Genomic DNA, 22975 nt, shown 5'->3' on the forward strand with positions numbered 1-22975 from the left:
CCCATTCTGCTGTTTCCCTCTATTTCTTTGCACTGATTGCTGAGGAAGGCTTTCTTATCTCTCCTTGCTATTCTTTGGAACTCTGCATTCAAATGGGTACATCTTTCCTTTTCTCCTTTGCTTTTGGCTTCCCTTCTTTTCACAGCTATTTGTAAAGCCTCCTCAGACAGCCATTTTGCTTTTTTGCATTTCTCTTTCCTGGGGATGGTGTTGATCCCTATCTCCTGTACAGTGTCACAAACCTCTGTCCATAGTTCATCTGGCACTCTGTATCAGATCTAGTCCCTTAAATCTATTTCTCACTTCCACTGTATAATCATAAGAGATTTGATTTAGGTCATACCTGAATGGTCTAGTGGTTTTCCCTACTTTCTTCAATTTAAGTCTGAATTTTGCAGTAAGGAGTTCATGATCTGAGCCACAGTCAGCTCCTGGTCTTGTTTTTTGCTGACTGGATAGAGCTTCTCCTTCTTTGGCTACAAAGAATATAATCAATCTGATTTTGGTGTTGACCATCTGGTGATGTCCATGTATAGAGTCTTCTCTTGTGTTGTTGGAAGAGGGTGTTTGCTATGACCAGTGCGTCTCTTGGCAAAACTCTTATTAGCCTTTGCCCAGCTTCATTCTGTACTCTGAGGCCAAATTTGCCTGTTACTCCAGGTGTTTCTTGACTTCCTCCTTTTGCATTCCAGTCTCCTATAATGAAAAGGACATCTTTTTTGGGTGTTAGTTCTAAAATGTCTTGTAGGTCTTCATAGAACTGTTCAACTTCAGCTTCTTCAGCATTACTGGTTGGGGCCTAGAGTTGGATTACCATGATATTGAATGGTTATTATAAATAGTGCTGTGGTAAATATTGGGGTGCATGCATTTTCAAAGTATGGTTTTCTCCAGATATATACTTAGGAGTGGGATCACTGAATCATATGGTAACTCTATTCTTAGTTATTTTAAGGACCTTCCATAATGTTCTCCCTGGTGACTGCACCAATTTACATTCCCACCAGCTATATAGGAGGGTTTTCTTTTCTCCACACACTCTCCAGCATTTGTTACTGGTAAATGTTTTGATGATGGCCATTCTGACTGGTGTGAGATGATACCTCATTGTACTTTTGATTTGCATTTGTCTAATAATTAGTGGTACTGAGCATCTTTTCATATGCCTATTAGCCATCTGTATGTCTTCTTTGGAGAAATGTCCATTTAAGTCTTCTGCCCAGTTTTTGATTGGGTTACTTGATTTCTTTTGTTATTTAGTTGTATGAGCTGTTCTTTTGTTATTTAGTTGTACGAGTTATATGAGCTGTTTTTGTATATTTTAGAGAGTAATCCCTTGTTGGTAGCATCATTTCCAGATATTTTCTCCCCATCTGTAGGTTGTCTTCCATTTTGTTTATATTTTCCTTTGCTGTGCAGAAGCTGTTCCATTCAATTTAGGTCCCACTTGTTTATTTTTGTTTTTATTTAAATTACTGCAGGAGATAGATCCAGAAAAATATTGTTGCAACTTACGTCAAAGAGTGTTCCGCCTGTATTTTCCTCTAGGATTTTTATATCCAGTGTTACATTTAGGAATTTAATCCATTTATTTTTCTATGTAGTGTTAGTTCATTACTCTACATGTAGCTGTTCAGTTTTCCCAGTACCACTGGTTGAAGAAGAGACTCTTTTCTCCATTGTATAATCTTGCCTCATTTGTTGTAGATTAATTGACCATAAGTGTTTGGGTTTATTTCTGGGTTTTCTATCCTGTTCATTAATCTGTATGTCTGTTTTTGTGCCAATGTCATTTTGGTTTTTTTCCTATTTATTTTTTAACATATTTTTAAATTGGAGGATAACTGCTTTAATAATCCCATCATAGATTGCAGCTTTTTCATAGGGAAGGGGCTTGCATACCTCAGTGAAGCTATGGGTGGCCATGCAGGGCCACACAAGACGGACGGGTCATATTAACGAGTTCTGACACAATGTGTTCCACTGGGAAAGGAAATGTCAACGCACATCAGTATTCTTGCCTGGAGAACCCATGGAAAGTATGAAAAGGCAAAAAGATACGACACCAAAAATGAACCTCCCAGGTCAGAAGGTGTCCACTATGCTACTGGGGAAGAGCAAGAGATGACTCTACACATGAACATCACCAGATGGTCAGTACCGATTTCAGATTGATTATGTCCTTTGCAGTAAAAGATGGAGAAGCTCTATATAGTCAGTTAAAATAAGACCTGGAGCTGACTGTGGCTCAGATCATCAGCTCCTTATTGCAAAGTTCAGGCTCAAATTGAAGGAATTAGAGAAAACCACTAGGCCATTCGGGTATGACCTAAGTTACATCCCTTATGATTATACTATGGAGGTGATGAATAGATTCAGGGGATTAGATTTGGTAGACAGAATACCTGAAGAACTGTGGACAGAGGTTCATGAAATTGTAGTGTTACAGTGACCAAAACTATCCCAAAGAAAAAGAAATATAAGAAGGCAAAGTGGTATTTGAGGAGGTTTTACAAATATTTGAGGAAAGAGAAGCAAAAGGCAAGGAAAAAAGGGAAAGATACACCCAGCTGAATTTAGAGTTCCAGAGAATAGCAAGGAGAGATAAGGAGGTCTTCTTAAATGAACAATCCAAAGAAATAGAAGAAAACAATAAAATGGGGAAGACTAGTGGGGTCACACAGAGTCAGAAACAACTGAAGCGACTTAGCAGCAGCAGCAGCAGAGGTCTCTAAATAAAATTGGAGATGTCAAGGGAACATTTCATGCAAGAATGGGCATGATAAAGGACAGATATGGTAAGGACCTAACAGAAGTAGAAGAGATTAAGAAGGAAGACTATTCAGAACCATACAATAAAGGTCTTTTTCAGTCATGATTTTCTCAGGATACTTGCCTAGTAGTGGGATTGCCAGATATATGGTCATTTTATTCCTAGTTTTTTTTAGGGAATCTCCGTACTGTTCTCCATCATGGATGTAGCAGTTTGCATTCTCACCAGCAGTGAAAGAGGGTAACTTTTTCTCCACACCCTCTCCTGCATTTATTGTTTGGGGATTTTTCGATGATGGCCATTCTGAGGTGTGAAGTGATACTCATTTTAGTTTTGATTTTCATTTCTCTAGTAATGAGCTGTCTTGAGCATCTTGTCATGGTGTCATGGTGGCCATCTGTATGTCTTCTTTGGAGAAATGGCTGTTTCGGTCTTCCGCCCATCCCAGTGTTCAGTGCAGCACTATTTACAGTAGCTAGAACACTGAAGCAGCCTAAATGTCCATTGACAAATTAATGCATAAGGAAGTTGTGATACATATATACAATGGGATACTACTCAGCCATAAAAAGGAACACATTTAAGTCAGTTCTTGTGAGGTGGATGGACCTGGAGCCTGTTATACAGAGTGAAATAAGTGAGAAAGTAAAAAATATACTTTAACACATATATATGACATCTAGAAAACTGGTACTGATGAACCTATTTGCGAGGCAGGAATTGAAATGTAGACTTAAGAGAACAGATTTTGGACACAGTGAGGGGAGGGGAGGAAGGGACTAATTGAGAGAATAGCATTGAAACATAAACATCACCATATGTAAAATAGAAGGCTAATGGGAAGTTGCTGTATAACATTGGGAGCTCAGTGCAGTAGTCTGCAAAAACCTAGAGAGGTTGGATTGGGTGGGGGCGTGGAGGGGAGGTTCAAGAGGGCAAGGACATATAGCTGCTTTCATGTTGTTGTATGGCAGAACCCAACACAATATTGTAAAGCAGTTATTCTCCAAGCTAGGCTTCAGCAATACGTGAATCGAGAAAATACAGATGTACAGGCTGTATTTAGCATCACATCTTGCTGAAGCCTAGCTTGAAGGATTTTGAACATGACCTTGTTACCACGTGAAGTGAGTGCAGCTGTAAGTTTGAACGTTCTTTGGCACTGCTCTTCTTTGGGATTGGAGTGACACCTTTTCCAGTCCTGTGGCCACTGCTGAGATTTCCAAATTTGCTGATACACTAGGTACAGTACTTTAACAGCATCATTTTTTAGGATTTGAAATAGCTCAGCTGGAATTCTGTCACCTCCACTAGCTTTGTTTGTAGTAATGCTTCCAAAGGCCCACTTGACTTCATAGTCCAGGATGTCCTGCTCTAGGTTAGTGACCACACCATTGTGGTTATCCAAGCCATTAAGAACTCCAGGCTGGATGAATCCTAAGCTGCAATCAACATTGCTAGGAGAAATATCAACAACCTCAGATATGCAGATGTTGCCACTCTAATGGTGAATGTGAAGAGGAACTAAAGAGACTCATGATGAGGGTGAAAGTGGAAGGTGAAAAAACTGGCTTGAAACTCAACATTCAAAAAACTAAGATCATAGCATCTAGTCCCATCACTTCATGACAAATAGAAGGGGAAACAGTGGAAGCAGTGACAGATTTTCTTTTCTTGGGCTCCAAAAATCACTGCAGATGGTGACTGCAGCCATGAAATTAAAAGACGCCTGCTCCTTGGAAAGAAACCTATAACAAACCTAGACAGCATATTAAAAAGCAAAGACATCAATTTGCAAAAAAAAGGTCTGTATACTCAAAGCTATGGTTTTTCCAGTAGTCATGTACGAATGTGAGAGTTGGGCTATATAGAAGGCTGAGCACTGAAGAATTGATTTAGGCTTGTGGTGCTGGAGAAGACTCTTGAGAGTCCCTTGGAGTGCAAGGAGATCAAATTAGTCAGTCCTAAAGGAAATCAACTCTGAATATCCATTGGAAGTACTGTTGCTGAAGCTCCAAAGTTTGGCCACCTAATGTGAAGAGCCAACTCATTGGAAAAATCTTCTCCAGCACCACAGTTTGAAAGCATCAGTTCTTTGGTGCTCGGTGCTAGGAATGACTGAAGGGAAAAGGAGAAGGAGGCATCAGAGGATGAGATGGTTGGAGATGAGACAGCATCCCCGACTCAATGGACATGAATTTGAGCAAACTCTGGGAGATAGTGGAGGACAGAGGAGCCTGACATTCTACAGTCCATGAGATCGCAAAGAGTTGGACACAACTTAGCAACTGAACAACTCAACAGCACCTTGGTTTACAATGTAGTGTTGATTTCTGCTGTACAACAACATGAATCAGCCATAATTATATATATATATCTTCTCTGCCTCTTGAGCCTCCCTCCTCACTCCCATCTCACACCTGGTTTGTCACAGAGTGCCAGGCTGGGGCTCCCTGTGTTAAACAGAAGCTTCACACTAGCTATATATTTATACACGTGATAGTGTACAGATGTTGATACTGCTTCCTCATTTCGACCTTCTCTCTCCTTCCCCCACTGTGTCCATGAGTCCGTTCTCTACTGCTGTATAGTAGAACTGTACTATTTATTTAGAAACCATATAGATGCATTATTTGTTTTTATGTTTCAGATGTATTTCATTCTGTATAACAGGCTCTAGGTTCAATCACCTCACTACAACTGTATAAAATTTGTTCCTCTTTAGGCTGACTAATATTCCATTGTATATATATCACATCATCTTTCTTGATTCATCTGGTGATGGATATCTAGGTTGCTTCCATGTACTGTTGGTGGTGTTCAGTCAGTAAGTTGTGTCTGGCTATTTGTGAGTCCATGGACTGTAGCATGCCAGCCTCCTTTGTGCTTTACTATCTTTTGGAGTTTTGCTCAAACTCATGTCCGCTGAGTCAGTGATGTCATCCAACAACCTCATCCTCTTTTGCTCCCTTCTCCTCCTTTCTTTGGTCTTTCCCAGCATCACAGTCTTTTCCAATGTGTTGGTTCTTTGCATCAGGCGGCCAAATTATTGGAGCCTCAGCTTCAGCATCAGTCCTTCCAATAAATATTCAGGGTTGATTTCCTTTAGGGTTGACTGGTTTGATCTCCTTACTGTCCAAGGGACTCTCAAGAGTCTTCTCCAGCACCACAGTTTGAAAGCATCAGTTCTTTGGTGCTCAGTGCTCTTTATGGTCCAACTCTCACATCCGAATATGACTACTGGAAAAAAACCATAGCTTTGGCTATACGGACATTTGTCGGCAAATTGATGTCTCTGCTTTTTAATACCCTGTCTAAGTTTGAAAGAGGAGAGTGAAAAAGTTGGCTTAAAGCTCAACATTCAGAAAACGAAGATCATGGCATCTGGTCCCATCACTTCATGGCAAATAGATGGGGAAACAGTGGAAACAGTGTCAGACTTTATTTTTTGGGGCTCCAAAATCACTGCAGATGGTGACTGCAGCCGTGAAATTAAAAGAAGCTTACTCCTTGGAAGGAAAGCTATGATCAACCTAGACAGCATATTCAAAAGCAGAGACATTACTTTGCCGACTAAGGTCCGTCTAGTCAAGGCTATGGTTTTCCAGTAGTCATGTATGGATGTGAGAGTTGGACTGTGAAGAAGGCTGAGCACTGAAGAATTGATGCTTTTGAACTGTGGTGTTAGAGAAGCCTGTTACTCCAGGTATTTCTTGACTTCCTACTTTTGCATTCCAATCCCTTATGATGAAAAGGACATCTCTTTTTGGTGTTGGTTCTAAAATGTCTTGTAGGTCTTCATAGAACTGTTTGGCTTCAACTTCTTTGGCATTATTTTGGGGGGGCATAGAATTTTATTACTGTGATGTTGAATGATTTGCCTTGGAATTGAACCTAGATCATTCTGTCATCTTTGGGATTGCACCCAAGTACTGCATTTCAGACTCTTTTGTTGACTATGAGTGCTACTCCATTCCTTCTGAGGGATTATTGTCCACAATAGTAGATTTAATTGTCATCTGAATTAAATTCACCCATTCTCTTCCTAAAATATTGATGTTCACTCTTGCCATCTGCTCTTTGACCACATCCACTTTACCTTGATTCATAGACCTAACATTCAGGTTCCTCTGTATTATTGTGCTTAACAGCACTGGACTTTACTTTCACCACCAGATACATGCACAACTGAGCATTGTTTTCACTTTGGCTCTTCACTCTTTCTGGAGCTATTTCTTCACTCTTCTCTATTAGTATATTGGACATCTACCAACCTGCGGGCTTATCTTCCAGTTTCATGTCTTTTTGCCGTTTCATAGTGTTCATGGTGTTCTCAAAGCAAGAAAAATGAAGTAGTTTGACATTCCCTTCTCCAGTGGACCTCATTTTGTCAAAACTCTCCACCATGACCCATCTGTCTTGGGTGGCCCAGAATGGCACAGCTCATAGTTTCATTGAGTTACATTGAGTTACAAGGCTGTAATTGATGTTATCATTTTGGTTAGTTTTCTGAGATTGTGGTTTTCATTCTGGAGGCCATGGGATTGCAGTTCTTGCTTCTTCTGTCTACCCTCTGATGGATGAGGATAAGAGGTCTGTGCAAGCTTCTGATGGGAGGGAATGGCTGTGAGGATAACTGGATCTTGCTCTGGTGGGCAGGACTCTGCTCAGTAAATCTTTAAAGCAGTTTTCTGTTCATGGGTGGGGTTGAGCTCCCTCCCTGTAGTTTGGCCTGAGATGGAGCCATCCTGGAGTCTGCATTTTCTATGGTAGTGCTAATGTCGACCTCCTCCAAGAGGACTTAGGCCAACACACCGCACCTAGCAGGACTGCTGCTGCCAGTGCCCTTGACCCTGTGGCAAGCTACTGTCAACCTACACCTCTGCAGGAGACTCCCACACACTCACAGGCAAGTCTGTCTCAGTCTCTTGTTGGGTCATTCCTCCTTTCCTCTGAGTCCTGTTGCACACAAGGTTTTCTTTGTGCCTTCCAAGAGTCTCTGTTTCCCTCAGTTCAGTTCAGTTCAGTCGCTCAGTCGTTTCCGACTCTTTGCAACTCCATGAACTGCAGCACACCAGGCCTCCCTGTCCATCACCAACTCCCAGAGTTCACCCAAACCCATGTCCATTGAGTCAGTGATGCCATACAACCATCTCATCCTCTGTTGTCCCCTTCTCTTCCTTCCCTCAATCTTTCCCAGCATCAGGGTCTTTTCAAATGAGTCAGCTTTTTACATCAGGTGGCCAAAGTATTGGAGTTTCAGCTTAAATATCAGTCCTTGCAATGAACACCCAGGACTGATCTCCTTTAGAATGGACTGGTTGGATCTCCTTGCAGTCCAAGGGACTCTCAAGAGTCTTCTCCAACACCACAGTTCAAAAGCATCAATTCTTCAGCGCTCAGGTTTCTTTATAGTCCAACTCTCACATCCATACATGACTACTGGAAAAACCATAGCCTTGACTAGACGGACGTTTGTTGGCAAAGTAATGTCTCTGCTTTTTAATATGTTGTCTAGGTTGGTCATAACATTCCTTCCAAGGAGTAAGCACGTTTTAATTTCATGGCTGCAGTCACCATCTGCAGTGATTTTGGAGCCCAGAAAAATAAAGTCAGCCACTGTTTCCACTGTTTCCCCATCTATTTGGCATGAAGTGATGGGACCGGATGCCATGATCTTCGTTTTCTAAATGTTAAGCTTTAAGCCAACATTTTCGCTCTCCTCTTTCACTTTTATCAAGAGGCTGTTTAGTTCTTCTTCACTTTCTGCCATAAGGGTGGTATCATCTGCATATCTGAGGTTATTGATATTTCTCCCGGCAATCTTGATTCCAGCTTGTGCTTCTTCCAGTCCAGCATTTCTCATGTTGTACTCTGCATATAAGTTAAATAAGCAGGGTGACAATATACAGCCTTGACGTGCTCCCTTTCCTATTTGGAACCAGTCTGTTGTTCCATGTCCAGTTCTTTTTTTTTTCCATGTCCAGTTCTAACTGTTGCTTCCTGACCTGCATACAGGTTTCTCAAGAGGCAGGTCAGGTGGTCTGGTATTCCCATCTCTTTCAGAATTTTCCACAGTTTATTGTGATCCACACAAAGGCTTTGGCCTAGTCAATAAAGCAGAAATAGATGTTTTCTGGAACTCTCTTGCTTTTTCAATGATCCAGCAGATGTTGGCAATTTGATCTCTGGTTCCTCTGCCTTTTCTAAAACCAGCTTGTTTCCCTAGTCCTCTGGAAATTGTTCTGTAGTCAAATTGCAGTGACCTTCACACCTGGGGATTCCTGGTCCCTTTATCAGATCCCCGGATTGGGAAGTCTGATGAGGGGCCTCGAACCTTTGAATCACATTGAGAACTTTTTTGTTATAGTTGTTTTCCAGTTTGTGCATCGCCCACCTGGCAGCTCTATGGTAGGGCTCCAGGCTCTATCCTAGGGCTAATGTCAACACGTTGCACCTCCCAAGACTGCTGCTGCTAGTACTCCTGTCCCCACAGCAGGCCACTGCTGACCCACACCTCCTTAGGAGACTCTGAAACACTCACAGGCAGGTCTGGCTCAGTCTCTTGTGGAGGTCACTGCATTTTCCCCCTGGGTCCTGGTGCACACAAGATTGTGTTTATGCCCTCGAAGAGTCTCTGGCAGGTATGGGGTTTGATTTTAACATGATTGTGCCCCTCCTACCACCTTGTTGTAACTTCTCCTTGGTCCTTGGACGTGGGTTATCCTTTTTTTGGTGGATTCCAATATCCTTTTGTCAGTGGTTGTTCAGTTGGTAGTTGTGATTTTGATGTTCTCACTGGAGGAGAAGGGTGCACATCCTTCTACTCGGCCATGTCCTGGCTATTGTAAATAATGTTGTATGAACATTGGGACGTGCGTCTTTTTGAATTGTCATGTTTTCATGCTATATGCTCAGTAATGGGGTTGCTAGGTCATATAGTAAATTTATTCCTAGTTGGTTAAGGAATCTTCATGATGTTCTCTGCAGTGGCTGTACCAATTTACATTCTCATCAGGAGTACAGGAGTGTTCCCTTTCTCCACATCCTCTCCACCGTTTATTGTTGGTAGATTTTTTGATGATGACAATTCTGATTGGTGTGAGGTGATACCTCATTGTAGTTTTGATTTGCATTTCTCTAGTATGAGTGACATTAAGCATTTTTTTCACGTGTTTGTTGTCCATCTCTGTGTCATCTTTGGAGAAATGTCTGTTTAGGTCTTGTCATTTTTTTAATTCAGTTTTGTTTTCCTTCTGTTGAACGATTTATGTATTTTGTAGATTAATTGTCAGTTACTTTGTAATTATTGTCTCCCATTCTGAGGGGAGACATTCTGTATTTTCTGTATTTTCATTCTGTATTTTCTGTATTTTCATCTTTACAGTTTGCTTTGCTGTGCAAAAACTTTTAAGTTTAACAGAGTTCCATTTGTTTATTTTTGTTTTTATTCCCATTGCTCTAGGAGGAGGTCAGAGAAGATCTTGTTGTGATTTATGTTAAGGAATGTACTGTCTGTGTTTTCCTCTAAGAGCTATATATTTTCTGGCCTTACCTTTAAGTCTTTAATTCGACTTGAGTTTGTTAGGAAGTGTTCTAATTTCATTCTCTTACATGTAGCTGTCCAGTTTTTCCAGCTAAGAGGCTCTCTTTTCTCCATTGTATATTCCTCCCTCCTTTTTCAAAAATAAGGTACTCATGGGTACATGGGTTTATTTCTGGGGTTTCTATCCTATTCTGCTTAGCTGTATTTTGCTTTTTGTGCCAGTACCACATTGTCTTGATGAGTATAGCTTTGTAACATAGTCTGAAGTCAGTAAGATGGATTCATCTATCTCCATTTTTCTTTCTCACAATTGCTTTGCCTATTCGGGGTCTTTTGGGTTTCCAAACAATGTGTAAAACTTTTTGTTCTAGTTCTGGAAAAATTCCATTGGTAATTGAATAGGGATTGCATTGAATATGTAGACGACTTTGGGTAGTAGTCTCAAATTTTCACAATATTGATTCTCCTAATTTAAAACATGGTATATATCTCCATCTGTTTGATCTCCTTCATCAATATCTTATAGTTTTTTGCATGTATGTCTTTTATCTCTTTAGGTAGGTTTATTCCTAGATATTTTATTCTTTTTGTTTCAGGGATGAATGGGATTGTTTACTTTCTGATTTCCCTTTTTGATTTTTTATTGTTAGCATCGGATATAGGGGATTTTTGTGTATCATTTGGTATCCTGCAACATTACTGAATTCGTTGATTAGCTCTAGCAATTTTCCGGTGGCATCTTTAGGGTATTCTGTGTTTAGTATCCTGTCATCTGCAGATGGTGAAAGTTTTGCTTCTTGTTTTTCAGTCTGGATTCCTTTTATTTCTTTTTCCTTTCTGATTGCCATGGCAAGGACTTCCAAATCTATATTGAATAGTAGTGGTGAGAGAGTCGATTCCTAGGCAGGTTGATACGAAGTCTGGGGTCTCTGAGGAGGAGAAGGGGTCTTGGGCTCTCAAGGCAGAGATAGGGATCTGGAATTCTCAAGGAGGAGGAAAGGACATCTTTTTTTCCCCTCTACATTCCTTAGTCTGATGATTACACAACAAACAACTCTGTTTAAACTCTGTACTAAGGACTGATGTTGAAGCTGAAACTCCAATACTTTGGCCACCTGATGCGAAGAGCTGACTCGTTTGAAAAGACCCTGATGCTAGGAAAGATTGAGGGCAGGGGGAGAAGGGGACGACAGAGGATGAGATGGTTGGATGGCATCACCAACTCAGTGGACATGAGTTTGGGTAAACTCTGGGAGTTGGTGATGGACAGGGAGGCCTGGCGTGCTGTGGTTCATGGGGTCGCAGAGCCAAACACGACTGACTGAACTGAACTGAACTGAAGGATTATATAACAACGATGTGTCCTGCTTGAGGATAGTTTCTCCTTCCTGAAAACCTTCTAGCTAATCCTGTTATCTTAAAATGTAAATTATGGGAGTGGGTCTAGTAAGATCTTTACAACCTTGAGACAGTCTTTTGATTTATTGTTAATAACTAATTTAAAAAGTTATTATAATTAATAACTAACACTAGCAAGGGGGGCATTCTCCATCCCCCTTCTGATGTCTATGTCAAGAGGCTTTCTCTGTCCCTTTTCTTACTTTAATAAAACTGCTACAGAAAAGCTCTTTTGAGTGATCAAGCCTGGTCCTTGGTCCTGAAGCTACATCTTTTTTAGAGATCACAAATCTGGCAGCATTCACCGTAAGCTATCAGTGGCAAGAGTGGGCGCCCATGTCATGTTCCTGACCTTAGAGGAAATGCTTTTAGTTTTTCCCCATTGAGAATGTTGTTTGGGGTGGGTTTGTTGTATATGGCGTTTATTATGTTCAGGTAGGTTCTTTCTATGCTAGTTTTCTGGAGAATGTTTATCATAAATGGATGTTGAATTTTGTCAAAAGCTTTCTCTGCATCTATTGAGATGATCTATGGTTTTTATTTCTCAATTTGTTAATATGGTATATCACATTTATTGACTTATGTATATTCAAGAATCCTTACAGCCCTGGGATAAACCCCACCTGATCATGGTGTATGATCCTTTTAATGTGTCGTTGGATTCTGTTTGCTGTAATTTTTTTGAGGATTTTTGCATCTATATTCATCAGTGATATTGGCCTGTGATTTTCTTTTTTTGTGGTATCTTTGTCTCATTTTGGTGTCAGGGTGAGAGTGGCCTCATAGAATGAGTTTGGGAGTATTCCTCCTTCTGCAATTTTTTGGAAAAATTTGAGTAGGATGGGTGTTAACTATTCTCTAAATGTTTGATAGAATTTGCCTTTGAAGCTGTGTGGCACTGGGCTTTTGTTTGTTGGAAGATTTTTGATCATGGTTTTGACTTTGGTGCTTGTGATTGGTCTGTTCATATTTTCTGTTTCTTCCTGGTTCAGTCTTGGAAGGTTATACTTTTGTAACAATGTGTCCATTTCTTTCAGGTTGTCCATTTTTTTGGCACATAGTTGCTCCTGGTAGTAGTCTTTTATGATCCTTTGTATTTCTGCATTGTCTGTTGTAGCTTCTTCTTTTTCGTTTCTAATTGTGTTGATTTGAGTCTTCTCCCTGTTTCTTTGATGAGTCTGGCTAATTGTCAACTTGGTTTATTGTCTCAAAGAACCAGCTTTCAGTTTTATTGAACTTTGCTCTTTTTTCATTTATTTCAAAATAAATAAAACATCTGATCTCTATGCTTTCTTTCCTTCTACTAACTTCATCAGGTTTTTTGTTCTTTTTCTAATTGCTTTATATTCTAAGGTTAGGTTGTTTATTTGATGTTTCTTGTTTCTTGAGGTTGGCTTGTATTTCTGTAAACTTTCCTCTTAACACTTCTTTTATTGCATCCCATAAGTTTTGAGTTGTCTCTTTTGGGGGGGTAGTAACATACTGTTTTGATGGCTGTAGCTTTGTAGTATGATCTCTAGTCAGGTAGCCTGATCCCCTCTCCCAGTTCTATTTTCTTTTTCAAAATTGCTTTGTCTATTCAGAGTCTTTTGAAAACATTTTATCTTTATATTGTCGAATTTAGCATTTTTTTCTTTTATGCTTTGTTGATTTTTAGTCATTGTTGGCCATTACCCACTATAACGATATAAAAGAATTGTTCTTTGTAGTCTTTTAGAATATGGTTTTATTTTTCACATTTAAATCTTGAATATATTTTAATTTTTCCTGCTCTGTGATGTGATATATAGACCTCTCTTTTCCAGATGGCTATCTATTTATCCAAATGACATTTGTATCCAGCCTTTTCTCACTCATTAAATGATGTTATCTGTATTTAAATAGGAAAGTGATTCTGTTTATTATTCTTCCTACTATCCGCTTTCTCTAGTTTAAGCTTAGACATCTTTCTGGGCTCTCACTAGTGCACTGCTCCTTTTGCCCACTTCTATGTTTGCATTAGACTGTGGGCAATAATGTTCTAATTTTTTTTTAATCTAGTATTACCTTACCCTCTATCTTCCAGAATTTTTTCAAAATTCAGGCCTTGTGCTGGGGTTTTTCTGCATTCCTCTTTTGTCATATTTTTATTACTTTAAAAGTTTTGTATTTTACCTGAATGTGTTTTTGGAGACAGGAGATATAAGTATGTATGTTTAGTCTATTCCTTTAAACTAGAGAAACAATATTTGGTTGTAATTCTCCCTGGTGGCTCAGACAGTAAAGTGTCTGCCTGCAACGCACAAGACCTGGGTTTGATCCCTGGGTCGGGAAGATTCCCTGGAGAAGGAAATGGCAACCCACTCCAGTACTCTTGCCTGGAAAATTCCATGGACAGAGGAGCCTTGTAGGCTACAGTCAGTGGGGTCGCAAAGAGTTGGAGATGACTAAGCAACTTCACTTCACTTCATTCTTAATATTTTTGTTTTCTCTTTTTACCACTGAGAATTTATTTCTCAGTCTTCCTGGCTTATCTTTATACCATACTTTTAAATTTTGGTATTCCCTTGAATTTATTCCTTGATTGTTTTCTTTCCTAAAATTTCTATATCCTTTCTGAACCAACCGTTTTTCTCTAATGACTTCAATTATCATCTTAAGGACTAACGTCTCCTAAATCCTTTTTTTCATTTTAGACCTCCCTTCTTCATTCCAGGATCATGCAGCCAATCATGAAGTAATTCTATTTGTAAATTCCACAGGTGTTTTGAGTACAGTTGAACAACATCTACTCTCTGTGACCCAACCTCTGGTTCTTATTTATTTTTCCAGTCTCTGTGTATGGCATCAGCATCTATCAGTTGGTTGTGGAGCATTTCTTTGTATAGCTATACAAAAAAAAAAAGTGACCAGATTTTTTTCCTCTAAGGATTAATTCCCATTCTTTATCTCTGTTGCTTTGCCTTAGGATAGATCATCCCTAAAATTGGGTAGTTTGTTTTGTTGCTGAAGATATTGTCCACTAATGAGGAGAGATTTTTCTTCCTAGGCGATATTTGCAAGTATTTGAAGATATTTTTGGTTGATGCTATTGATATCTGATTAGTAGAAGTAGGGATACTGGTAAACATCCTGGAATACACAGGACAGTCTTCCACAGAAAGAGCTTTATCTGGTCCAGAGTGTCAGTAGTGCAAAATTGAAGAAACCCTGTTCTAGTGTAAAGGCAGAGTTGCTTATAGCATTTTGTTTTAAACTCTAAACAGTTAAACATATGTTAGGAAAAAACCATGGTTTGAAAGTATACATTCACCCCAGTGTTCACTGCAGTGCTGTTTATAGTAGCCACAGCCTGGAAGCAGCCTAAATCTTCATCAAAGAATCTATATAGATGTGGTACATATATACAGTAGAATGTTACTCACCCATTAAAAAATGAAATAATGCCATTTGCAGCATCATGGATGGAAAGGTGGGGAGGGAGGGCTAAATTGGGAGTTTGGAATTGACATATACACACTGCTATGTTTAAAATGATAACCAACAAAGACCTACTGTATAGCACAGGGAACTCTGCTCAGTATTCTGTCATAATCTAAATGAGAAAGGAATTTGAAAAAGAATATATGTATATATATATATATAAATCTCTTTGCTGTACACTTGAAACTTATAGAATATTGTAAATCACCTATAGACCAATATAAAATAATCATTAAAACATAAACAGAAAATATAGTATGAGTTAGTTTTCAAAAATACTTTCTACGTCCTGATTCTGAACCCTCAGATTGAGTAGAAATATATTGTTTCAGGCATCAGTGTCATTCAAGGATGTGACTGTGGAATTCACCCAGGAAGAGTGGCATCAGATGGACTCTGCTCAGAGGACCCTGTACAGAGATGTAATGCTGGAGAACTACAGCCACCTCGTCTCAGTGGGTGAGCAGACCTTACCATGCAACTTCCTCAAGAATGCAGATTCAGTTTTTTCTTTTTAAAAATACTAATTACTTTTATTGAGGAATATTAAATGAAAAATAAAATTCAGCACTTTATTGTACAAATCAATAAGTTTAAAAAGTTACGCAGTAGATTACCATCATCAGAGTCATGGCTTGGAATATCTTCATCATCCCCCCAAAATTCCTTGTACCCCTTTACAGTGAGTCCCTTCCTCTCATACCTCTTCTCAGATGCCAACCAATCACTGATCTATTTTCTATTCAATACTTTTTCCTTGTTTTGAATCTTATATAAATGAATTTATATATAGTATCTTTTGTCTGACTTCCACATTTAGCATGATGCTTTTGAGACTCCTGTGTGTGTATCACCAGTTTATTCTTTTTATCCTGAGTAGAATTCTTTTGTGTGCATATACTACAGTTTGTTATTCTTTCAGCTCATGGCTTCAAGGGTGTTTTTCCAGTTTGGAGCTGTTATGAATAAAGCTTCTATGAACATTCACATATAAGTCTTTGTGTCAATATGTTTTTATTTCTTATGTAAATACCTAGGAGTGGGCTTACCTAGCCTTCTGGTAAGTTTATATGTAACTTATTCTGAAAGTTCCAGATGTTTCCCCATTGGGTCTACTGTTTTTCATGCCTATAAGCAATGCCTAAGAGTTCCATTGCTGTTTGGTTACCAGCATTTGGTTTGGTAAGTCTTACTATTTTTAACCATTGTAGTTAATGTCTAGTTGCATCTAATTGCATCTTATTGGATTTTAATTTGCATTTCTCTGGTAATTAACAATGTTGAACTTCTTTTCATGTGCTTTTTAACCATTCATAATCTCCTTTAATGAAGTGTTTCATCAAATCTTTTGCCCATTTTTTTTCATTTTGTTTTTTGGTTTGAGTCTTATTGTTGAGTTGAAGGAGTTCAGATCTTACCAGATACATGTTTTGAAAATGTTTCCTCTCCAGGTCTGGCTTACCTTTTTAGAAGAAAATGTTTACAGATGTAAACATATATACTTAAAATATATGCATATATATATGCATATATTTGCATATATACTTAAAAATTTTTTATATGACATGATTAAGATTCAGGGATTTAGAACAATTGTATTCTTTATGTTTCCCCTAATGGTTATATCTTATATAACTATAGTATAGTCTTAACACAAGGAAATAGGCATTGGTACAATTAATGTAAATATCTTTATATCATTTTTTTACTTTATAATTCTGTATTGAGGCATGGTTGATTTATAATATCATGTTAGTTTCAGGTATACAGCAGAGTGATGCAGTTATATATTCTTTTCCAGATTCTTTTCCCTGATAGGTTATTACAAAATACTGAGTATAGTTCTCTGTGCTACAGAGTACATCCTTGTTGTTATCTATTTTATATTGGGTTGGCCAAAAGGTTCATTTGTTTTTTTCCCATAAAATGGCTCGAGTAGTGCTTTAGTTGTCTTTAATGTCATTCGAAACCAGTTTATTAGATTTTATTGTGACAGCTGTCATATCAGCATCCATTTTAAAAAAAACTTATCAAAATTGGTGAATTTTTGTGTAGCAATTTTAATATTGAAGATGGAAGAAAAAAGCATCCATTTTGACATATTATGCCTTATTATTTCAACAAAGGTAAAAATGCAACTAAAACACAAAAATAGATTTGTGCAGTGTATGGAGAAGGTATTGTGACTCATCAAACAAGACAGAAGTGGTTTGTGCAGTTTTGTGCTGGAGATTTCTTGCTAGACAATGCTCCATGGTCAGGTAGACCAGTTGAAGTTGATAATGATCAAATAGAGACATTAACTGAGAAGAATCAATGTTACATCAAGTAGGAGATAGCTGACATACTCAAAATATCCAAATCAAGATTTGAAAGTCATTTGCACCAGCTTGGTTATGTTAATCACTTTGATGTTTAGGTTCCACCTAGGCGAAGTGAAAAAACCTTCTTAACCATATTTCACATGTATTTCTCTACTGAAACGTAATAAAAATGTTCCATTTTAAAAACAAATTGTGATGGGTGTTGAAAAGTGGATACTGTGCAATAATGTGAAATGGAAGAGATTGTGGGGGCAAGTGAAATGAGCCACCACCAATCACACCAAAGGCGTCTTCTTCCAAGGAAGATGGTGTTGTGTGTGTGGTGGGATTGTAAGGGAATCCTGTTATGAGCTCCTTCTGGGGAACCAAACAATTAATTCCAACAAGAATTGCTCCCAGTTGGACCAACTGAGAGCAGCACTTGATGAAGAGTGTCCAGAATTAGTCAACAGAAAATGCATAGTCTCCATCAAGCTAATGCAAGACCACATGTTTCTTTGATGACTGGGCAAAAACTGTTGCACTTTGGCTGGAAGTTCTGATTCACCCACCATATTCACCAGCCATTGTACCTTCAGATTTCCTTTTATTTTGGTCTTTACAAAATTCTCTTAATGGAAGAAATTTCAGCTCCCCTGGAGACTGTAAAAGGACCCTGGAAACATTCTTTGCTCAAAAAGATAAAAAAAGTTTTGGGGAAATGGAATTATGAAGTTGCCTGAAAAATGGAAGAAGGTAATGGAAATTTTAATGGAAATTACCTTCTGTGGTTTTTTGAAATAACTGCAGAAGGATAGGTGTTAGGTCTTCTCTAAATGTTTGCTAGAATTCACCTGTGAAGCTATCTGGTCCTGGACTTCTCTGTGTTGGGAGTTTTTTAAAACACAGATTCAATTTCAATACTGGTAGTTAGTCTGTTTATATTTTCTGTATCTTCCTGGTTCAATCTTGGGAGATTTTACCTTTTAAGAATTTAACTGCTTCCTCTTAGGTGTCCATTTTTTGTTGATTTTGTTGGCCTGTAGTAGTCATCTATGAGCCTTTATTTCTATGGTGTGGGTTGTAACTTCTATTACAATTCTAATTTTATTGATTTTTGGCCCTCTCTTTTTTCTTGATATGTCTGAGTGAAGGTTCATCAATTTTGTTTTTCTTTTTAAAGAAGAAGGCTTTAATTTAATTGATTTTGCTATTATTTTCTTTGTCTCTATTAATTTATTTTTGCTCTGATTATTATGATTTCTTTCTACTACCTTTTGGTTTTGTTTGTTTTTTCCTAGTTGCTTTGGGTGTAAGGCTAGGCTGTTTTGTTTTTTTTTTTCTTTTTTTGAGATTTTTCTTGTTTCCTGAGGTAAGCTTCAGTTGCTATAAACTTTCCTCTTAGAACTACTTTTGCTACATGCCATAGGTTTTAGACTGTCATATTTTCATTTTTCTCAAGGTATTTTTTGATTGCCTCTTTGATATCTTCAGTGATCCTTTGGTTGTTCAGTTGTATGTTGTTTAGCCTCCATGTGTTTGGGTTTTTTCCCTACAGTTTATTTTGAATCTCATATCATTGTGGTTGGGGGAAAAAAAAAGTTTGATACGATTTGAAGTTTCTTAAATTTACCAAGTTTTGCTTTGTGGGCCAGCATGTAATCTCTCTTGGAGAATATTCCATTGACACTTGAAAAGACTATGTATTCTGCTACTTTTGTATGGCTTCCCTTGTGGCTCATTGATAAAGAATTTGCCTGCCAATGCAGGAGATACAAGTTCAATCCCTGGTTCAGGAAAATCCCCTGGAGAAGGAAATGGCAACCCACTCCAATATTCTTTCCTGGGAAATCCCATGGACAGAAGAGCCTGGAGTCCTCTGTCCATGGGGTCACAAAAAGGTCAGATACAGCTTAGCAACCTAATAACAACTCTCATATGGAACACTGTAAATATAAGTTGAGGCCAGCTGGTCTAATGTATCATTTAAGGCCCCTGTTTCCTTATTCATTTTCTGTCTGGATAATCTATCCATTGATACAAGTGGGGCATTAAAGTTCCCCAGTACTACTGTGTTACTACTGACTTCTCCTTTAATAGCTGTTAACATTTGTCTTATATATTGTGGTGCTCCTGTGCTGGGTGCATACATATTTAGAATTGTTTTATCTTCCTCTTGGATTTATCGCTCGATCATTATGTAGTATCCTTCTTTGTCCTCTGTAACAGTCTTTATTTTTAAAGTCTATTTTGTCTGATATGGTATTACTACTCCAGCTTTCTTTTGATCTCCTTTTGCATGGAACACCTGTTTCCATCTCTCACTTTCAGTCTGTATGTGTCTATAGATCTGAGGTTGGTCTCTTGTAGACCACATATGTACAATTCTTTCTTTGTCTCTCAATTCAGCTAGTCTCTGTCTTTTGGTCAGAGCATTTACTCTGTTTACATTTAAGGTAATTATCAATATGTAAGTTCTTATTGCCATTTTGTTAATTGTTTAGATTTTTTTGCAGGCCTTTTCTTTCTTTCCTTTGTTTTCTTCTCTTGTTGTTTGGATTCCTTTTCTCTTCTGTGTGTTTATCTTAGATTTTTGTTTGCAGTTACCATGTTTTCATATAGCAGTATGCATATATTGATATATACATGATTGTTTTAAGTTGCTGGTCTCTTAATTTCTATTTACATTTCAGAAAGCCTTGTGCTTCTACTCTCCATATCTCACAATTACTGGTTTTGATATACTTGTGTGTAAATAATTTCCTACCTTACTATATGTTTGTCTTTACTAGTGAGCTTTCCCACTATGTAATTTTCATGTTTCTAGTTATTGCCATTTCTTTTCCACCTAGAGAAGTTCCATTGGCATTTATTGTAAAGCTGGTTTGGTGGTGCTGAATTCTCTTAGCTTTTGCTTGTCTATAAAGCTTTTGATTTCTCCATCAAATCTGAACAAAAGCCTTTTCTGTGTAGAGTGTTGTCATTTGTAGATTTTTCCCTTTTAGCACTTTAAATACATTGTGCCACTCCCCTCTGGCCTGCAGAGTTTCTGCTGAAAAATCAACTGATAGTCTTATTTCCTTGTATGTTATTTTTTGCTTTTACCTTCTTTTAATATTTTTTTCTTTGTCTTTAATTTTTGTCAGTTTGATCTCAGTGTCTTGACATGTTCCTCGTTGGGTGTATCCTGCATGGAATTCCCTGTTCTTTCTGGACATGGGTGATTGTTTCCTTTCCCATGTAGGGGAAGTTTTCACCTATTATCTCTTCAAATGTTTTCTCAGTCCCTTTCTTTCCTTCTTGGACCCCTACTATCCAAATGCTATTGCCTTTGACCTCGGCCCAGTGGTCTCATAAACTATCCTCATTTCTTTTCATTCCTTTTTCTTAATTTCGTTTCACAGCAGTGATTTCCATCACTCTTCTAGCTCACTGATTTATTCTTCTGCCTCGTTTATTCTGTTGCTTCTTTCTGGTGTATTTTTGTTTTAGTTAGTGTATTCATCTACTCTCTTTGGTTGTTCTTTATACTACTAACTCTTTGCTAGAAACCTCTTGTAACTTCTCACTCTATGTGTCCATTCTTTTCCTCAATTTTGTGTTCATCTTTACAATAATTACTCTGAACTCTTTCTATGATAAATTGGTTATCTCCACTTCACTAAGTTGTTCTTCTGGGTTTTATCTTGTATCTTTATCTGGGAAATGCTGTTTTTCCATCCCTTTAAAAATTTCTATTTGTATTTTTATGAATATAGTACTTTCTGTAGAGGATGTCCTATGTGTCCCATCAGTACACTCCCCTCTCATCACCTAAGGACCAGAGATCAGCTGGTCCTAGGATAGGTTCTGACCTGTTTGAGGACTCAGTTCTTCAGACTGCATGATTGTAATTTTTTTGCTTCTTGTGTCTGTCCCCTGGTGGGTGAGGTTTGTCTGGAACCTTTGCATGCTTCCTGGCAGGAGAGTCTGGTACCTGCCTGCTGGTGGAGGAGCTGGGTCTTGTCACTCATGTAGGCAGGGCTGTGTCACGGGGCATATCTAGAGGTGGCTATGGGCTCTAGATGTCATTAGGCAGCCTATCTGCTGATGGATCGGGCTTGCTCCCACCTTGTTGGTTGTTTGGCCTGAGGTGTCCCAGCACTGGAGCTTTTAGGTGGGAGCTGTTGGGTGGGGCAAAATCTCATTGCCAAGAACCAAAAATGTCTACTTCTAGCCAGAGTTTATGTCCCTTCTGTGTCCGCCACCAGCTTATAGACCCTAGAGAGAGCCACAGCTGCCATAGGAGACCTCCAAGTCTGGTAGGTAGGTCTGGCCCAAGCTCCCATGGAGTCACAACCTTTTTTTTCTTTTTTTTTTCATTTCGGAGTCACTGCTTTGCCCCTGGGCCCAGTGTGTGCAGGACCTTGTATGTACCCTCCAAGAACGGAGTATTTCCCCAGTCCTGTGGTACTCTTGCAGTCAAGACCTACTAGTCTTCAAAGCCACATGGTCTGGGAGCTACTCCTCCCTATTCTGGACCCCTAGGCTGAAAAGTCTGGCATGGGGCTCAGAGCTGTCACTCCAGTTGGTGGTTCACCCACCTGGGTGATGTTGGATTTGATTACATTGTGAGGACTCCCCAACTACTGTGTCATGGTTTCTTCTTTGTCTTTGGATGTAGAATATCTTTTTTTCTGGTAGATTCCAGTCTTTCTTATCAATGGTTATTCAGCAGTTAATTGTGATTTTGGTGTGCTAGGCTATATGTGGATTCATGTAATCACCACAACAATTCAGATGCAGAACTATTCCATCACCACAAAGATTTCTTCCATGCTACCTCTTTATTTTCATATCCATCCTTTCTCCCACACTATGCATAATCTCTGCCAACTATTAATTGGCTCTTCATCTGTACGATTTCCAGGACATTATGTAAATGGAATCATGCAGATTCTGACGTGTTGAGATGGAAATCCATCCAAGTTGTAGTGTGTGTATATCAACAGTTTATTTTTTACTACAATGGTATTCCACTCTATAAATGAATGTGTTATAGTTTGTTTAGCCATTCACTTATTAAAGCATATTTGGTTGTTAATAATTTGGGACTATTATAAATAAAGATACTACAAACATTCATGTTCAGATTTTTGTGTAAGACAAATTTTTCTCTGGGATAAATGCCCAGAAATGTGATTGGAGTTGTATGCTAAGTATATATTTTGTTCTTTAAGAAACTATCAAACTCTATTATCAAAAAGATTACAAATAACAAATGTTGGCGAACATATGGAGAAAAGGGAACCTTTGTATACTATTGGTGGGAATATTAATTGGTGCAATAAGCAGTAAATGTGGAAAACAGTATGAAGTATCCTCAAAATACCAAAGATAGAACTACTAGCAATTCCACTCCTGGGTATATATCCAAAGGAAATTAAAACACTAACTCAAAAAGATACACGCACACCAATGTTCATAGCATTATTTACAACAGCCAAAATATGA

The 22975-nt window shown here is 38.5% G+C and overlaps 1 protein-coding gene across 8 annotated transcripts in view; it reads left to right on the forward strand.

Annotated features, from left to right (window-relative positions):
- Positions 1–22975, forward strand: part of LOC101112888 (zinc finger protein 782) — a 73764-nt gene that overhangs the window by 7640 nt on the left and 43149 nt on the right. For 6 of the 8 annotated variants that reach the window (XM_042243024.2, XM_042243026.2, XM_060409049.1 and 3 more), the window contains one exon: positions 15512–15638. In XM_042243024.2, coding sequence (XP_042098958.1) covers positions 15512–15638 — 127 coding nt within the window. Of the gene's footprint in view, positions 1–1867; positions 2154–15511; positions 15639–22975 lie in introns of all 8 variants that reach the window. The other 2 variants (XM_060409047.1, XM_060409048.1) reach the window with 1 other exon arrangement.

The sequence above is a fragment of the Ovis aries genome, chromosome 2, assembly GCF_016772045.2.
Source record: "Ovis aries strain OAR_USU_Benz2616 breed Rambouillet chromosome 2, ARS-UI_Ramb_v3.0, whole genome shotgun sequence".
NCBI classification, from domain to species: domain Eukaryota; kingdom Metazoa; phylum Chordata; class Mammalia; order Artiodactyla; family Bovidae; genus Ovis; species Ovis aries.